The sequence below is a fragment of the Trachemys scripta genome, chromosome 3, assembly GCF_013100865.1.
Source record: "Trachemys scripta elegans isolate TJP31775 chromosome 3, CAS_Tse_1.0, whole genome shotgun sequence".
Lineage (NCBI taxonomy): Eukaryota > Metazoa > Chordata > Testudines > Emydidae > Trachemys > Trachemys scripta.
In genome coordinates, this window is record NC_048300.1 from 162,656,245 (window position 1) to 162,675,928 (window position 19,684).

Consider the following 19,684-nt stretch of genomic DNA (forward strand, 5'->3'; position numbering starts at 1 on the left):
TATGCATCCGAAGAAGTGGGTTGTAGCCCACGAAAGCTTATGCTCTAATAAATTTGTTAGTCTCTAAGGTGCCACAAGTACTCCTGTTCTTTTTGAGGATACAGACTAACACGGCTGCTACCCTGAAACCTGTAAATTGGCATAAAGTATCAGACATTTTGGATAAGCTCCCTCAAGACAGCAAGGAAGAGCTCAAATCTATAATTGCTGAAAATCAGCTGGTAGTGTGGATTTCCTTTCAGGCAGTTACTATGTGCCCTGGATATACCAGTGAGGGCCATGGCAACATACATTGCTTTGCATAGAGCTTCTTGGTTGTAGACATCAGGGATTCCTAAGGACCTACAAACAATGTTATGCCCACCTCCAAGCTGTCATTCTGAGGCCTTGATTGAGAGCCATTATGGTGACATGTGCATGATCTTTACCCCTTTTTTGGAGGACCGGCTTTGTTGTTTTCAGGGGGACTAGAATCTTATCACTCCACACCTAGAGTTCATCAAGCTGGGATAGTCCATACGATTTCAGAGCCCACCTATCCCTCACTATTTATTGTTTGTAGAAGTAAGAATAAGAAAATTGCCCATTATGTTAAGAAAGTCTAACCAAAATATTCTTTTCTGCTGGCTGTGAACAATCCTCAGGTTCTGAGAAATGGCACTTGAGGAATCCAGTCCTGATTTAGGATACTTAAACATTCCCTCATCTTGTCCATATAACTTGGTTTTTGTGCTTCCACTTCTATTGCCACTCATGCACGTGCACAGGCCCTTTCAATCCATGGTCATAAATAATGTCTAGTTACTTGAAGGGAGAGGATTTTTCAAGGCTGAATGACACCAGGGCATCTCCCAATCAATTCATCATCACTTTCTAAGCAGGATGATTTAGGTTAAAAATATGAGATTGTTAAGGACATGGCGTGACAAAAGGCATGAGATTCAGAGGTAAGGCTCTTAGCAACAGATATGTAAAGGTATTGACATGCCTAAAGATGCAGATAGGCACCTAGAGCCAGATTTTTAAGGTATTTAGGTGCCTAACAATGCTGATAGGTGCCAAGCAGGGTTTTCAAAAGTGCCTAGGTTCCCAAATCCCAAGTACCTTTAAAAAGTTGACACTCAATGCTTACTCCTACAAAGCAGAGCATACATAGCATTAAATATTCACTAAAATCCTGTCCCTTGTTTTCAGGTGCCCAAATTAAGGTACTTTAGGGACCTGATTTTCAAAGGTTAAGTACTTTCTGAAAATCTGGATCCTTTAAGTGACTTGAGTGGGGTATCCAAAAATTGGAGGGACCCAAAAATCACCAGTCTCTTTTGAAAACTCCCCCTGCCGTAGAAGGAGAGAGTGCATTTTTATAGGAACTCAATGTTGTTCACTTAAATTCACTGGTAGGTTAGGAAATGCCTTTCAAGGCACCTGGGATTTTAAATACATTGGATTGAACTTGATCATGAAAAGCCTAGGCACAGAAAGATGATTTTAGGGCAGAGCTGTTTCCTTCCATTGTCAATATAAATAAAAATGTACACTATTATAATGGATTTTTTTGAATTTAACCTCTGTTGTTCAACTTGTTTAAATGGTGACATAGGAAGCTGAAACCCTGTCTTTTCCCACAACTTAAGCATAGCATGGACTGTAAAAGTATAAGCTTCCTACACTGCCTCAGCAAACATGCCTCAGCCCTGAACGGTATGAAGTTTCTCTGTGGGTTGGTTCTTGGCATTATGGTCTCCTAGCATGGATTTTTCAATAAAATATCCAATGTTGACAGTATTTTCTATAATATGGAAAGCTGTCCACTAAATATTGGACTCCGAACACCAGATAACTTACATAGGTCACAGAACAGACATCAGCTTGTAAGGACTTCAAAATCCATATTGACCAAAGCTGGAGTTTAACTTTGAGCAGCTTACTCCGGGGGGAATTCTGCACCAAAAAAGGAAAAATTCTCCGCAAAGTATTTTAAAATTCTGCAAAATTCTGAATATTTTGTTTGTCAATATTATACAAAATAATCATGCCAGTTTCAATTATTTTTGTAATTTATTTCAAAATACCTGTCATCAAGTATGTCTGTAACAATACAGACAAAAAAGAAAAAGATTCAGGAAATGATTGTATTTTTTGGACCAGCAGATTCCTTACTAGGCATATTAATACAGAAATTTGAGTAATTAATTTAAACTACAATACAGAAATGTATTTTCAGTATCCCCCAGAAGTCAGGGCAAAGGGCTCAGGGGTAATGGAGAAGGAGAGGGAGAGTTAACCTGGAGGATTGTTGCGTGTGGGTGGGAGAAGTATGGAAGAGGGTTTTGGAGGGGAGGGGCAGGAGGATTCTTAGGGAGTTGGGGAGCCTCCTCTATGCAGACTCTGGCTGACCTCTTGCCTCTCCCATTCAGTCAAGCACATCTGCCCCAATCACCCGATGTCCTTGCAACCGCTTTCCCCTCCCACTGTGTCCCTGGACCCCTTCCCCCAATCCCCTGTGTCCCTAGAGCTCCCTACCACCCGTCCCACTGTGGTCCTGTATGCTCCCTCCCATTCAGCCCCAAGATCAATGCTGTCACTCCACTAGCTCCTGAGCCTGCACCCTAGTCTGACCACCTCCACTAGCCCTTCTGAACCGCAGTCTGCAACCCCCAGCAACCCCATGTACCCTGTGATGTCTGTCCCGTGCCTCCTCTCCTGGCCCCGCCGTGAGGAACACAGCCTCTTCCCTGTCCCTCTTCACTGATTGGCTGCCCTCTCTCCTGGCACCCCAGGAGTAGAAGCTATAACATCGGTGAAAGGCTCTATAGCCCATATTCAATTATCTCAGCTAGCTAGTTCTGAAGAGTTATAAAGAGAAACATTTGTATATTGTCTAATCCCAGTATTTGAACAACTCTACTTTTTAAATTATGATTTCTAGTTCTATATTTTAATGAAATTATCATCCTATAGGGTAAGACCTAACAAAAAAACCATCATTTTGGCACACTTCAAAAACATGATGTGTAAACTCTCTTTGGCTCAATAGGCATTTTTGAAATTAGTACTTTTTTTATGTTGCTATTCGGAAATGAAAACATGAGATTTAATGAAAAGCTCTGTATGTTACTAAACTGACCAATTCAAATTGGCAATGAAAAAGTCAAAAAGGAAAATGAAAAACAAATGAGGAAACTAAAACTAATGCTAATTTTTAAAATCGTTTCCATTAAAAAAAAAATCATTTTTTTTTAAAGATTAGAATGTTTCTGGAAAAAATATTTTAACTAATACCTGTTTTTTTTTAAGAAAAAATATTTTCATTTGAAAAAAAATGGGACCAGCTTTACCGCCGGCATCATTGATAATTGTAGGAGTTTTGCCTAGACATAGGAGTTAATTGTTTCACAACAAAACAAACCAGTTTACTAGGGTGTTATTGATTAACATCATTAGAATTACCTGCATGAGTAAGTACTAATGACATGAATAAGGGATATAGGATCAAGACTGTTGACTTCAGTAGGCCTATTTGTGTGATTAAGGAGTACTCATGGGTGAAGGTTTGCACGTTTGGGCCAAAGTTTGAAAACATAGGGTAGGGAATGATTGTAGCTTGGGGGGCAGGGGTTGAGGATTCAAATAAAAAAATAAAAACAGCCACGGTTATGTGAATATATCTAAACCACATAATTAGGTTAAATTGTTATAGTAATTCTAATCCATTCTTCCTCTAATCCCCACTCTATTAATAAACATCTTTAATTTTGTCATGTCTAAAATGCAGATTGTAAACTGTTTGCTCTAGGAACTATAGATGAAATGCTGAGCATATTGACGTCAATAGCAGTTTTGCCATTTACTTCAGTGGGGCCAGGATTTCATCCTGTCTCTCTTACTTTTTTTTTGTAAACCACTTTTGCACACACTTGTGTACTGAAACATAATAAATGATGATGAGGATCAAAAGAGAAATGCATTATATTTATCACAAATAACTCTGAGGTAAAAGCAAACTAGGAATTATCAACTAGTTGATAGCATCTATTTAATGATAGCAACCATAGGACAAACAAATTACTTAAGTAAAATAAGCAGTTGCTTTATTACTGCTCTTTCTACATTGTTTCCAGTCATCTCAGTTTTAGTTAATGCAATGGTGCTTCAAGGTGTGTAAAAGTGAAATTTGGGAACTGGTACTATATATCTTATCATACCAAAGCACAGTGATGATAATAAGAGTATCTCTAACACAGAGGTAAGGAGGAGAGGAGACCTTTACAGAGGGGATGTCTCACTAAATGTCTTATCATTCCTTTATATGAAGCCATTATGATTACCATAATCCTATACATAGAAACCTTCTGTAAAACCATAGTGGAAAAAAATGATTGTGAGTTCCTAGATAGCAGCTAATTTTTTTTCTCTTTTAAAGACTAATAACCAGATCACTTTTTTCTTTTAATATTAATTGCAAGTGGTACCCATGACATTAAATAAAGGCAATTCACATGATGTCTAAAAACAGGCAAAATATATTTTGCCTTTTATAAACCCAGTGAATTGCAAAATGTATTTGATCAAAATGTTCTAAAATAAATTCCACAGTGCCTCTATACATGAATTCAGTTTTCACAACAGATTTACAATCCTCGGACACATAATTTTTAATTAAAATGCCAAAAGAACTGTAGTTTGTCCTGGGTCAGATCAGCACAGCTCCACTATATGAAGAGCTGGACACATTTGGTGAGATATTCTCAGCACACTACCCATGGTCCCAATCTTGCAAGGACAGACACATTAGCAGGTACTCATTGAGTTTAATGGGGCTCTGTGTGGATGCAGCGATATGTCTGCCTGAAGGGCCCAAGATGCAAACTATAAAATTCTCATTAGTGCTATGGTTAATGCACATCTGTGTGCTCTACATATTGCACAGGTAAAGCCCTGAATAATGCATTGTCCACATGCTTCTTTACTTTTACGGTCAGAAAGTTCATTCTTTACATCTATACATTTTTATCAAGTTAATCAGCTTTCATCTCATAGACCTGTCCAGAAATCAATATTCATATTAATTTGTTGGTGCTCATGATGAATTAAGCACTTTCCAGACGTTCATTCCCAAAGATCTCATGGGGATTTTCCCGATTCCAGCTATCAGCAGTCAGTCACCAGTGTGGCTGCATTAGCACAGCCTTCCCCAGTTTAGACAATTTTCACCAATGCATCTTGTTTTGGTTTCAAGCAGTAATACACCATCCTGGTGCAAATGATGACTTACCTTGTCTAAACTAGCAATCTGCAGAGGTGCAGTTAAACAGGTGACTGACCACTGAGGGCTGGAATCAAGGCAAATTCCCAGTGTAGACCAACCTAAGGATACACAGATGAATAGACAGAGTTTAAGGAAAGGGGAACCCAAATAGGGATTCTTATACAGATCAGCTGCAGTCACATTAGGCAACACAGCAAAACTGGGTAATCGGGGTACAGTTTTTATTGTACATTAGAAATCAAATGTATAGAGTTATCTTATTGTAGAAACACATTTTTTCACTGATCCTGTACAAATATTCTCATAGGGAATAAATCTTTTTATGGAAGCATAAATTCAATGAAAGTATACATGCTTTATGTAATAATAAGAAAAAATAGTTTACTGAATTCATTTAGTGTCCTCAAAAATACCACAGGGGACCATTTGGGGACTTGATGGCCTTGATTTTTTTTAATACTAGAGGAAAACATAAAAAATCCCAAATCAATACTAGGTTCCCTTAATATGAGTCCTGTGTTCATGACCAATCAAAAGCACATTTGTTTGACTGAACAATTTTAAAAGCATAGTGGTTAATGTTGTTGATTTTTCCCATTGCAATAGTGCATATTAAAAATGAACTTCACTGTATTTTGTTTGGATAGTGAAGCATACATCTCTCTGATGTGATATCAAATTATTACCTCAGGCACAGAGTCTGAAATAAAAAGTGACAGCTTGGCTTCAGTACCTCAGTCTGGCTTTTAATACATTCAGACACAAGGGAACAGAGTGGAAGAAGGTTCACCTCATCCCTCCTTTGACAATGATTTTAGAAAAGACACCCTTGACTGAAATGTCACAAACCTTTTCAGCCTTTATAAATGGATTATGGGGGGGAGGGGGAAGATGAGGTTATGAAACCTCTGAGGATAGATCCATGTATAAATATTAATTTCATTCCAGATAAGCTCACAAAATGTTTATGTATATATATATAGTGGAATATTTTTGTCTTTCATGAAAAACTAAAAGACATTTAAGAAAAAAATGTGTTTTCTGTGCCCAAGATTACAGATTGTTTAGGAACTTGTTGTAAGAAAAGGCTATCTATCTTAGAAGCCGCTTTATAGCTATTGTTTAAAAATAAATTAAACAAATTCAATTACTAGAAAAATAACAAAGAGTTTCATGCTGTGATTTGATTTTTACAAGGTGTATGATGGAAAAGACAGTTCTTCTCGTCCTCTGGGTGTCTTCACTAAAAATGAACTGATGGGACTGATCCTGAATAGCACCTCTAACCATTTGTGGATAGAATTTAATACCAACGGATCTTATACTGACCAAGGATTTCAGCTCACATACACCAGTAAGTAGCTCACAAAAAACATGTATTTTTGGAGGGTGAGAGGAAGGGTGTGTGTTTTAAAGAGAGAGATGTAACCATACTAGTTGGCTGACATGGTTTCTCACAAAAATGAGGACTATTAGTACCTAGTCGCTATACTGTTTATGAGATTACATTTTAATTTCATACACAGCTGGGTTGGTGAGGAATTTAAGTACATTAATAAAAGCAATATTTTGAATCTTTGCACATTATGAAAGCATTATTATTTGGTGAACAGAACAGTGGGGATTGATAAAAAAAGAAAATGTGACATATTTGTACTACGGATTGAGTATATTAGTGTCTTACTCTGGCGGAAATGAGTCAGATTTTTAAAAGTGGGCACTTAACCTGAGCAACCAAATGTAGGAAGAAAAAAGTTAGGGCTTAAAAGAAAAGAACTTTGGGCCTCATTGTCTCATAAACAAAAATAACTCATGTAAGGGAGAGATAATACCTGAGCTGAAAAACTGATGAATCTCATAAGATTTCTTAACCGCAAGGGTGCCCAGTTTGCCTCTGACCCTGTAGAAAAAGATGGGGATCCTGTCCAGAATCCAGGGATCTCATAAGATCAGCAGAAAGTAAGAGGCCTATAGGCAAGTTTACTGGTGCCTCCTCTCCACTACCCTGCCCCACCAGCTTCCACCACTCCCAATGACCACTGCAGAAACTGTGCTTGCATGGTCTCCTCTCTCTGCTACTTCTCTTAGAACTCTCCTTAAGGTGGGGATCTGCAGCATGCAGAGAGCATTAACCTCAATCTATATGAACTTGTGCTGACTTCCTTCATGGATTGGGGGCAGAAGATCCAAGAGAGCATTGCCACTTTCCCTCCCTTGTCTTCTTTCACCGTAGTCCTGCTTCCTCCAGTTGCAGTAAACTTGAACTCCATGGACCCATAGGGAGGAACTTCTGCAGTATTAGGGGAAAGTAAGGAATATTTCATGTAGGTAGATTTCACTCATCTGTGGGTGCAAGTGCAGTTGTAAAAGGGAGCATGGAGTCCCTTGTTTTCTATAAAATAGAACTTTATCATACATTTTCTAACAGAGTGGAAATTTTATAAGGTCAGGAGTTCTGTTTGGTTGTTTTTGTTTTTCTGTAACGTGAATAAAATAGACTGGTGACTACTATAAGACTGTTAAAGGGATCTGGTAATGGTTGACTTAATAAATCTAATGCCAAATATATCCATCGAATCTATATCTGATTGCTCAGATTTAGATGCCCACAAAGAGTATATCACCTGCCATTAACATGTCGTCTTTGTGGTCCTTTTTTCAGTCATCTATATGCAAGACCAGTAATGAAGCAATTTATAACATCTGCTTTTAGAACAACCAAAATGCATGATTAACAACACTGAACTCAATTTTGGTGCTTGTGCAAATGCTTTTTTTTTTTTTTTTGCCTTTTTAACATTCTTGGGCTCTTTATATGATGCTGAAATTAAAAACACCATAATAAGTGAATTGAATGATCCATGAAAGCAGAAAAATGGGAAAAATGGTGCTCATCTTAGTTTTCAATATCTCATTAGCAAAACAATGATACAGAAATCCATAGACTAAGTAAGTATACAATCATGCCTTGTACTAGTCAGAATGTGAGCAGATCTTGGCATCAAATATATGGGGAATTCAAGTATCAGTCAAATTGTTCAGGTAGGAAGGTTCAGGAAGGCAAGAAAAGTTGTAACTGAAGATTAAAATTTTGTAATGATCTCTCTCCTTGATCAGTAACTAACTACAGATAATTCTGGAGGAACAGATATAGTACAATGGATGGAGGTTGAGTGTTCAGTAGGACGATGGAGGGACCTGTGGTATATCCCAGCTAGGAGTCAGATGTATGGGAAGATCCTGATTCCTCAAGGCTCAAGTTATTATCAACCAGTCATCCTGAAGTAATTTGTACTCCACAATACATGGACAGTAAACATTAGACTAACATTTCAACCTAGCCCTGATTGGCTAAGGCTGCTATGACCTGCGGGAGCAAATGTGGTAGTAGTTTAGCAACATTCTAGAATTGGCAGAGCCTGGGTTTGGGGATAGAAGAAAAGTAGTAGCCTTGTTTCTTCTCTGTTTTTTTTAAGACATAACTATATGTAAACCAACATATATGCAATTGAAGTAGGGATTGTTCTCTGTGTCCGCCAAGGGAAGGACAAGAAGTAATTGGCTTAATTTGCAGCAAGGATTTAGGTTAGATATTAGGAAAAGCTTCCTAACTGTAAGGGTAGTTAAGCACTGAAATAGGTTACCTAGGGAGGCTGTGGAATCCCCATCACTGGAGATTTTTAGGTCTAGGTTAGAAAAACACCTTTCAGGGATGGTCTAGGTATAGTTGGCCCTGCCCCTCAGTGCAAGGAGTTGGATTAGATTACCTCTCGAGGTCCCTTTCAACCCTACATTTCTATGATTTCTAAGTGTGGAAATGGGGGAGAGGGAATATCCGTTACAGTGTATTGACTGGCATCCACATCAGTATTGCAGGAATTGATTGTGGTCATTTTTCTTTTAGTGAGGGAGAACAAAAACAAAGTCTTAGATTGGTTGGTGTCAAGTATCTACCCTCAAACAATAAATTAAATTTCTTTAGATTATTCTATTTTTAAGTGTCCTTTATCTACCAAAAAGTTGAGAAGTAGAAAGTTTCTTCTGCCAAGATGATTAATGGATCATTTTAGCCTCAAGAATTAATCCAAAGATGTGTATATATTCCCTCTGTTACTGTTTTAATCCTTTTTAAACACAGTTCACCAAATGTCCCAGAGTTTTAATTTGTCTCTGTTCTGAATTTTATTGAACAGCAGTGGAAGGACTAAAAAGGTCCAAAGAATGAAAGAGGCCTTTTTCAGCTGTTTTACATTCCCAAGCTTGGAAGACATCAATGAAGCACCATGTGCAAAGATTTAAGCTTGAAAATGCCATATAGAATAGCCACAACTTACTCTATTGTGACCTTTATTTGTTTGGATCAAAAATGTCAGTGTTGTTTTTTATAATTTCTGTTGCTATAGTTGCCTGGATTTTTTTCTCCCCAATTAAAACTTTCCTTGCTGAGACACCTGTAGGTGTTTTGGAGGGGAGATGATGGAGCCTCAGGCACTCCCACAGTTGGACTTAACATTCCTGTTCTCTAATCAGCGGGAAGCCTATGTCATTCTAGTGTAAAGTACTAGTGTTCTGTGCTGCTGTGTCAGCTGTATTTAACCTTAAATTGACATTCAAATTAAAATGGAATCTTACAAATGTCACAGAATGACAAACAATAAAAGATACAGACACAGTTGTTTAGTAAATCTAATAGATTGCAAGTTTAAATAAAAAGCAACACAAGACAATATCTGAATAACAATCAGGGTAGTCTCCTTGCAGAGGCTGACCACGGCACTGTTGTGTTCCTGTCACCAGAGGAAACTCAACACATGCTGTGACTTCATGAGTGCTCATTTCCATGTTGAGAATTGAGCTGAATACAAATATTCCTCTTATCCTATGTCCCATAATAAGATTGTTTCCTTTTCAGTCAGTTTCTAATCCTCATACATTTGACAATGTTCTCCCCCTTTGTAGGCAGCCCACTTTCTCTTGATTTTGGGCAGAAAACAGTAATCCCAAATTAGCACTGTCACATTCAGTTGTTCCCTGCTGTTCGGCGAGATGAAGAATGCAACGTCCTCATTTCATGATTGAAGATCCAAAATGTAATGTCCAGAATTGAAAATCTGGTCATAAGAGTTTGTCTTAACCTCACACAAGGTGACTCCATCCTCTTAAATGAGACTTAGACATACTGTATATGATAACTTGCCTGCCTCTATGTAATCAAAACAAAGTTATTTTAATTTCCATACACTGCCAATCCACAAATAAAGGCTTTTCAACTACCCACCAAACCTGCCAAGGTTTCAAATATCAAACAGTGATAAGACTGAAGCCAGATACCTCTTCTTATTCTTCCTCCCCAGGAAAAACAATGCCTTTTGTATCTGTATAGAATAAATGAGAATCACACTTCCCCACATAATTTAAGCAGGGATGGTCAAATGTGGACAAAACAGTGCCTTTCACTCAATGCCAACACAATACCTTCCAGAAACCTATTTGTTGTTCCTATTTGAGTTTAAAGCCAGAAACTTTTTTTTTTCTTTTTTTTTTGGAAAAGAAGGAACTACATTTGGGACCAGATGGGGAAAGAACTAATAATAGCAAAATACCAGGTGTCTGAAATGAGTCTTCCATATCAGGATTCCTGGAGTTCTAAAAATTAGGTATTTCTCTAGAGAAACCTGATGTCAATGAAGTGATTACCTTGAACTGGAATTCTTTTTTTTTTTAATAACTGATCCAAAAGAACCGTCAACCCTCAATTTTTGCACCCGTCTTCCCAATGATGTTCTGATGTTGATATAGACTCAGGCCCCTTGTATGGATTTAGGACTATGTGTGGTTATTTTTATTTTCATGGTTTATTATTATTGTTACTATTATTCACATTTGTCAGCTTCAATGTTTAGCATATCTGGCCAGCATTTGATTACTGGGAAGAATAGGTCAGACCTTGCAGACTGGAAGAATAGATAGTAAAAGAAGTTTCTCAGCCATGATAGTGTTTTGGCATCTAGACAATTCTTTTATTGTAAATATATTGCATTGCTCAGTTTTAGTTGTGAGTTGTAAAAGTTTTCTACCTATATGATTGTGAAGTGGTAGGACATAGTGAGAGTTGGAAAGGTAAAGATCTCAATTAGAGGAAAAAGTTAATTTCTAAATCCTGAATAAAAGTGTTAAATAAGAATGTAATAGAATCCTGAACTGAAGCTGAATCTAATCTACTTCTCAAACATCTAGAAAAGCACAGGAGTGAAAACAAAGTTCTGAAACTCTTTCAAACTCACTGTCTTACCCTTACACACAAACTCAAAACCTGGAATCCAGTGGCTTTCCCTCAGGCCACATTGTGTCAGTTGAACAAAATAAGAAAAATAATGAATAGAAGCTGTAGGAGTTTTCATTCAGTAACTTATTGGATTACAAGACTTGTTCCAAAGAGAAACTTCACAACTGCAATAAAAAAAAAATCAATATCAAAAATATCAAAAATATCAAAATATCAAAATATCAAATGATTAAATGTGTGTGTGCATGCACATGCATATCTATGCACACATTTATATTTGTTCCATCTATAATTTTTAAAATTTCAATAAAATGAGCTGAGTGATTTTATATCATAAATCTAAATTCAATTACATGCACAAAAACTATATTAAAAGAACTTGTGAAGTCAAGTCCATGCATCCTTATTTGGCTCCCTTATCTGCATTTATTATCATAGAATAATAGAAATGTAGAACTGCAAGGGACCTCAGTAGGTCATCTAATCTTTAAATATAAGGTCATATACAGTGTTCTCCATTTTTTCCTCTTCCATCAATCCCCTTATTCCACTTGACACATTGTCACTTCCACTCCCAAATGAGGAAGGAGTCCTCAATAGCCTCATCCAATACATAATGCTGACTAATTCCCTAAGCAATCATCCATGCAGTCCACTGAATGAGACGGGGTCCTACGTAGAGCTGGTTAGAGAATCTTTTACAGGACCATCGTCCATTGAATATACAGTTCCATTGAAATTGAAATGCTTTGTGAAAATGGGTCAATTTTGCCAGAATTTCATTAAAAATTGAAAATCAAAAGTTACAATTACAAAATATCCCATTTTGACATTTTCAGAACAAAGATTTTAAATTTTTCATTTTGAAATTATTTATTTATCTATTTATTTATTTTGGCTTTGTAATACACTTTTTTTAAAAGTTGGAGTTATTTGTAAAAACAAAATCTTTTTTAAGTCCTGAAATGATTTTTTTTTAACTTTTCTGTAATGGAAATTTTAACATTTTAATTTTTTGCTACAATTTGGAATGAAGCCAGATTTTGAAATCTCTAACTTCTTTGAAAAATGGAAATTCTGTCCTCTGCAGAGTTGTAGTCCTATGAGGAGAAAAAACAATATATTGTATTGTACTAATTAAGAGCTAGCTTGGATAGAGTTAGAATTCATTTATATGGAACTTATTCAAGTTTTTTTTTATTTTTTTCAAAGTGTTTAATTTTTCTCAATGCTATGTTTTACTACCATGACTCTTCTGCAACTCTTGTTTCTGCCTAGGACCAAAAATCAAAGTGCTGAAAGAGAAGCTGTAATTATGTTGTTTCCAGTGCAATGGGAAACATGAAGACTTCTATTGCAAATATCAGAGATTCAGGCAGTTTGGATAGGATTTAGACATAAGATGTAGATAATTACATAGACCAGGGGTAGGCAACCTATGGCACACGTGCCAAAGGCGGCACGCGAGCTGATTTTCAGTGGCACTCACACTGCCCAGGTCCTGGCCACCAGTCTGGGGGGCTCTGCATTTTAATTTAATTTAAAATGAAGCTTCTTAAATATTTTAAAAACCTTATTTACTTTATATACAACAATAGTTTAGGTATATATTATAGACTTATAGAAAGATTATAAATGTATTACTGGCACACGGAACCTTAAATTAGAGTGAATAAATGAAGACTCGGCACACCACTTCTGAAAGGTTGCTGACCCCTGACATAGACATTGGGGCTGTATCCAAACCAAATTTCAGAAACTTCTGCAGGTTTCCCTTATTATTCCTAAACTAAGAAAACAATTGTGAATGACCTGGAAATATTAAAATTACATAGACAAACCAGAAGATTTATATTTTAAAAAGATCATTAATTTTATTGCATTCTTTTAGTTGCGGCTGGTAGCACTGCCTACTATTAAGGTGGCCCACCCCTTTCCAGTATAAGATCCTGTTTTCAGTTGCTTCTAACTCTACCAAACATTAACAGTTTGGGCTGAAATTTTCCAGGGTGAGTGTCCACCTTTTTTTTTTTTTTTTTTTTTATAAGAAAAATTTCTGTCAAATTTGTTTGCCTGTTTCCAAGAACAAGGTTAGGGAAAAAATATGTTGTTGGAGTGACCATAACTTTATATACAATATTCAGGTGTGGGCATACCATGGATTTATATAGTAGTATTATGATATTTTTTGTTTTATTATCTATCCCTTTCCTAATGGTTCCTAACATTCTGTTAGCATTTTTTTGATTGCCATTACACATTGAGCGGATGTTTTCAGACAACTATCCACAATGACTCTGAGATCTCTTTCTTCAGGGGTGATAGCTAATTTAGACCCCATCATTGTGGATAGTTGGGATTATTTTTTTTCCTGTGTGTGTCAATTTGCACGTTTCAACTTTAAATTTCACCTTCTATTTTGTCACCAAGTCACCCAGCCACCTTACTAGGAGTTATTATAATTTTGTTCTGATAATAGTAAATGATAACCTGTAGAATGACTTGAGACTTTCCTTGATACAGGTCAAAAGATTGCAGGCTAGTGGGAAACAGCAGCGTTTTTTCAATCACAAATTGAGAACTAATATCCAGAACAACGGTTGAGTTTCTAAACTTTCCTGCCTTGCAGTCTAGAATATAATTATACTTTCAAGGCAAGGAAAGAGGATGGGGAAGAGATCATTACAAATGTAGTAATGCATGCTTTTACATGTATATTAATATTTTGTTGAGTGTATGAGTTAATGACGACTCTAGATTGTCAAATAACAAGCTCAAGTGGAATTATTTAAGATTATCAGAGATTAGTACAACACTATAAACAATACAGAAAGAATAGATACATTACCACCTTTTGTTGTCAGACCAAGAACTGGCTCAGTGTGTCTCCTTCACTGTATCTGGAAAGATGCACAGTTTTCATTCCCAAAATAATTTCCCATACCAATGTCATTATACAGGGTTTTAGACAAAGAAACCCTCTTTGCCAAGAATATTCTCCCAGATACATATGTTCTGATGTCATTTCCATACATTCTCAATTTACCTGATTTATCTGTGAAGCTTTAATTACACTGCTCTACAGCCAAAATGCTTCTGAAATAAATGTAGTTAAACTTTACTAATTCTGGGTCACTGAGAACAGAAATGATACTTAAAATTGTTGATTGGTTCTAGTTTTCAAGATATGCCATTGGGTCAGTATATACGACCCTTGACTTGGGAATGGCAGAGGATAAGTGAGTTATAAAGGAAGGGATCTCAATTTAAACCAGAAATGACTAAAATACATCTTTGACTGGATCTATGAATAAATCTATGACTGGGTTTGGACAGTACTTGCTTTTTAGGCAAAACAATGAATGATGCAATCTGAAGCTGGTAGTGCGTCATACATGATATGAATTGCATCATATTATTCCTAGAAGTCATGGATGATGCAATCATAACGAAGCTTACATCACTCTGCTGAACAAATTGCCCTATATCAGCTCTAGAAATCATACAGTGTCGTGCTCTCTTATTTGTCAGTGTTTGATTTTGCAAAGGGACACATTTCTGTTTAGCCAAAGTGAGCAGAGATGCCTCGTACTTGTGTGAACAGTGCAGATAACTTCTGGTATGTTTGTGGTGAAGTAACTTTTGCATCACAAAAGCGCAGTATAACCACTATGGTTAAGAAAGCCTATCCCCTTTATTTTGGCTGNAAAGCCTTGGTTTCAACATGTCACTAAAGATACATTTTTTGCACTCTCATCTAGATTCTTTTCCACTGAACTGCGAAGCAGTGAGTGACGAGCACAGCGAGGGATTTCACCAGGACATTGCAACAATGGAGAAATGCTATCAGGGCAAATGGAGCCCATCAAAGCTTGCAGACTATTGCTGGACAGTGATAAGAGATGCTCCATTTAATGAATACAAGAGACAAGCCAAGAAGCGCCGAGTAGACACTGAATAGGACTAAACTATGTACATAATAGTTTTTTGCCTTTTGTTTCATAATAAATTTTATTTAGATAACCCTTTTGCTGATTTTTAAAGTGTTACATAAACAGGACAGGTGAAATATTATCATGTAAAGCAACCATAAACACATGAAAAGACCTAGGTTTACAATTTATGATTAAAACTCTACTATCTACACAATATACATAGACATAAAATGTAAAAACTTAACTATCTTAGAAATAGTAGCCAATCAGTTGTTTTAATTGTCATATTTGAATTCAGCACATCAAAATACATAACAAATAACACATTTTATCTCTGAAGCAGATGACTTCTAAAAAATTGTAGACCAGTGTAATTTAATCATTTTCATAGCTCTTCTCTGAACCTTTTCCAATTTATTAGCATCCTTCTTGACATTAAGTCTGCCTTGTGCCTAAATCAGGTGACTGAAATTTATGTGATAAATGGTGCTTGCTATAAGAGAAGTTAAAGACCAGGGACTGGGAAAGACCTCATGCAAGTCTCTCAACAGCAGCCTGAAGAAGGGCAGTTGCCTGAATATGAGCAGATTACAGAATACAGAGTGGGGCCTATAGAGGGAAGTGTGGCCAGAGATGCTCAGTGGAATATGACATAGATGCAATGCTAGTAAGGCCTCGGGAAGAGCCAAAAGAACTGTGTTGGTCTGTGGTGGTGGAGGGTGTGAGGTGCAGAGATGATAAGATGGAGTGTCCAAACCGGCAAGATTGGTATATTATAGTCCTGGGATTCAGAGGAGAAGAAATTGTGGATGGAGAAAATGACCACTTCTCTGTATAGACCCTTGGGTTGGAGCCTATGACAGAAGGAGGGACTGGGCTTCCATACACCTCAACAATGACACCTGGAGGTGGGCACATGCTCCAGTGACCCAAAGCACAGAAAGGACCATGCTTGGAAGGGTAGAGGGGTGCTCTTGTGATTTGTTAATCCCTTCTGCCCAACGTGGAATTGCTTGTCCTGGAGGGTCAATGGAACTGCTTATCTCTTGCTGTATCTTAATAACTTACATCCCACAAGAGGGAAGGTTTCTTGACAAATGTGTATGGGTGTGTGTGTGCGCATTCATCAGAACAAAAACTGAGGCCTGGGTGACCAAACCGGGTTGGGGTAGAACAACTCATGTACATTTCCTCCCATCCCTTACACTCCAGCCTAGGCTATTGGCTTTATTACTGTGTAGGGGGAGTAGGGGAGCAGAGGCAGCCCCCAGCACACTTCCAGGTATAGGGCCGACAGGGTTTACTTTCCTCATGGAGAAAGTGAGTAGCAAGGACCATATTGTGACTCTGAGTTATAATCTGATCTCTGGTTTTCTCGTGGGCAGTGCAAGTAGACACTAATCCTTAGTTGGGGATTATAATAATTTCATAATGTAGCTCTAAACATTCTGAACTATGGAATGAAGCGTTTGGAAGAGTAGAAGGGGGGCTTGTTCCTGTCTTTTTGGTTTTCCCCTTCCCTAGATCATTCACTAGATTCCTATAGATAAATTATCTTTGGTCACAATGAATGAAGTTAATCCAATTGTTTGAATTTTGTCCCCATGCTATAAAGGGAAAAGGTTTAGTTTCCAGTTGGATTATGCTTTTCTTCAGATAGAATTATGTTTTGCTTTCTCTCTGTTTGCAGGTTTTGACCTAGTCAAGTGTGAAGATCCGGGAATACCAAATTATGGCTACAAGATCCGTGATGAAGGACATTTCACTGACACAGTCATTTTATACAGCTGTAATCCTGGCTATATGATGCATGGTAGTAGTATTATGACCTGCCTAAGTGGAGATCGAAGAGTGTGGGACAAACCTTTGCCTACCTGCCTAGGTAATGTTAATTGTGACTATGTAAAACATAACATAAACAGATGGTTGTGGTTTCTCTGCAAAGGAAAATAAATTTTCTTATTTTACATCTGTATTCTACATAAAATGGTAGTGTCAGCAATAAGGGCTTAGTTATGGTTGGCTCTGCACTTTGATGTAGGAGTCAGTCATCATTTGGCCATGCAGGAAGGATATTGCTGACTAGCACTGGCTCAGGACAGTTTCAGTAGGAGTGTACATGTCACACCTTTCCTAAAGGTTTGCCAAGAAAAGCTGCTCACCACATTATCTCTTCCCTCCTCCTACTCCCATACTTGTGAAGTATGCAAGCTTCCAGCCATCCTCCACCGAGGTAATGCACCTCTCATAATGACAATTATTAAAGACGCCAGTAGAATCCTTCAGCTTGTCTTTGTTTGTTTTTTCCAGTGTCTGCTGGAGGACCAGTAGCCCCAGGAACTAGTAGACAAATTACCATTAATTTGTTCCAAATTCAGTCGTTAATTGGAACTGAACTTTCCCAACAGAAATTTCCAATTAGCAATTTTCCCTTATCCTTTACCCACTTCTGCCCTTAAGAGGCATAATTTAGTCCTAACAATGGAAACAAAGTTAGAAATTTACACACTTCATAACTGGGTTCCTTGTTCTGCTAAAATTACCTGAAATTATCTTAATGGATTTTGTTTGTTTTAATATCAGTCATTCCCAATGGACATAGCATGGCTGTCAACAATATATATCTCCTTTGAGTTGATGATTTGTCTGCGTGTTGGTTGATACAATTAGAAAGTTTGATCTTTAGAATGCAAGAATTGATATAAACAAATAATCCCTCTGAATTATGGAGGTGCTGTTCACAACACCATAGTTTTGCACTGAAAGCAGGAATTCAACCTGATTTTTATATGAAAAATACAGTGTATTCTCCCCAAACTCCCATCAGTTTGCATGTACTGACTGAATCATCCTAGAATTTATAAGAAAATCTGTTAGTGTTAAAATAAATAAAATCTGTGTCTTCTAAAAAAAATTAGCATATGTATCAATCTTTTCTGTGTCCCAGATTATTTTAACACTTTACATTTACATTTCCTAAATAGTTAAACTTAACTGGAATCTTGTGCATAGGCTGTATGGGTTGTAATTAAGCTAAATTATTAATTATTTTCTCTTATTTTTATAAGGCCTCAGATAACTCTTAAGTGGGGCTATGGTGATGAAAGTGACTCAAACAATCACCACCCTTCCTCTACAGTTAATGTCCCTGTAGCAATCCCTGTAACTCAGTGCCATAAGGTAGACTGGACATGTGTCAAGAGTGTTCATTGGTAGATTATTTGGTCCAGCTGTCAGTCACTGCTCTTTAATGATTTTGTGGATTCATGCTAGGATGAACATCAGTGCTTGAGGGATTCCCATGGACACCAATGCGCAATGAGTCAGCACTGCTCAGGGAACTGAAGTTAGAAGCACAAGGGAAGCCCTTAAATCACAGACACTGGTATTCTGTGACTTGGCGATCCCTATCCCTCTTACACATAGTGCCAGTTTCATTAACACAGTCCTCTAAACTGATCAGGCAATTGCATATTAAGGGATACATTCACCAATATTGTTCAGCTGCTTTGTGGTGCTCTGTTAATTCAAAGATACTCAAAACATGGCTTATCTGGCTGATGTGCTCTGGCTGCTTTGCATTGCTTTACTGTGCTGATGAATCTGCCCTTAAAAAATAAATAAAGTTGATAGTACATATTTTTAAATCAGAAGGAATATTATATAATATCATTTTCATTGGTTTCTTCTTTAGTTGGGTTTATGAAATTTCTCATTATTACAAAAACTAAGGAAATTCCCTGACAAAAAGAATCACATAAGATGGAGCTAAACTTGAAAGTGTGTATCAGTAACTTAAAAACATTAAAAACCAAAAACATTAGAGGGATGTTGTAGTTGTACCAAAACCAAGCAATATAAACCCAAGAAATTCAGTTAGATTGCCCTTGAGAAATGGTATTAAGACACCCAAACAACGTTAACTCTGTCCTTTTGATATGCCGTGAGGGGAGACAAGTGAAGAAAAAATGTAATATATCTTTAAAAAATAAAACAGGTTAATCTAATCTGGGACTACAAATGCTACAATCCCTTAATTATAATTGTCTGGTTATTGCATTACATCACTACAGGGCAGTGATAAGCATATTTGGGTGCTTCAGCTGTGCATTTCTTACCACAACACAGTAGGATTTCTTAAGTGCAACCTTAAATCATGAGTTTCCTGGTTTTGTAATGTCTGGTTTTGGGATA

At 37.1% G+C, this 19,684-nt stretch overlaps 1 protein-coding gene across 1 annotated transcript in view; it reads left to right on the forward strand.

The window, feature by feature from the left end:
- The window catches only part of LOC117875514 (CUB and sushi domain-containing protein 1-like), a 1,845,931-nt gene that overhangs the window by 1,452,453 nt on the left and 373,794 nt on the right, over positions 1 to 19,684 (forward strand). The window contains exons 21-22 of the mRNA XM_034766897.1: positions 6,467 to 6,623; positions 17,181 to 17,372. Of these exons, the coding sequence (XP_034622788.1) occupies positions 6,467 to 6,623; positions 17,181 to 17,372 (349 nt within the window). The remainder of the gene's footprint in view (positions 1 to 6,466; positions 6,624 to 17,180; positions 17,373 to 19,684) is intronic.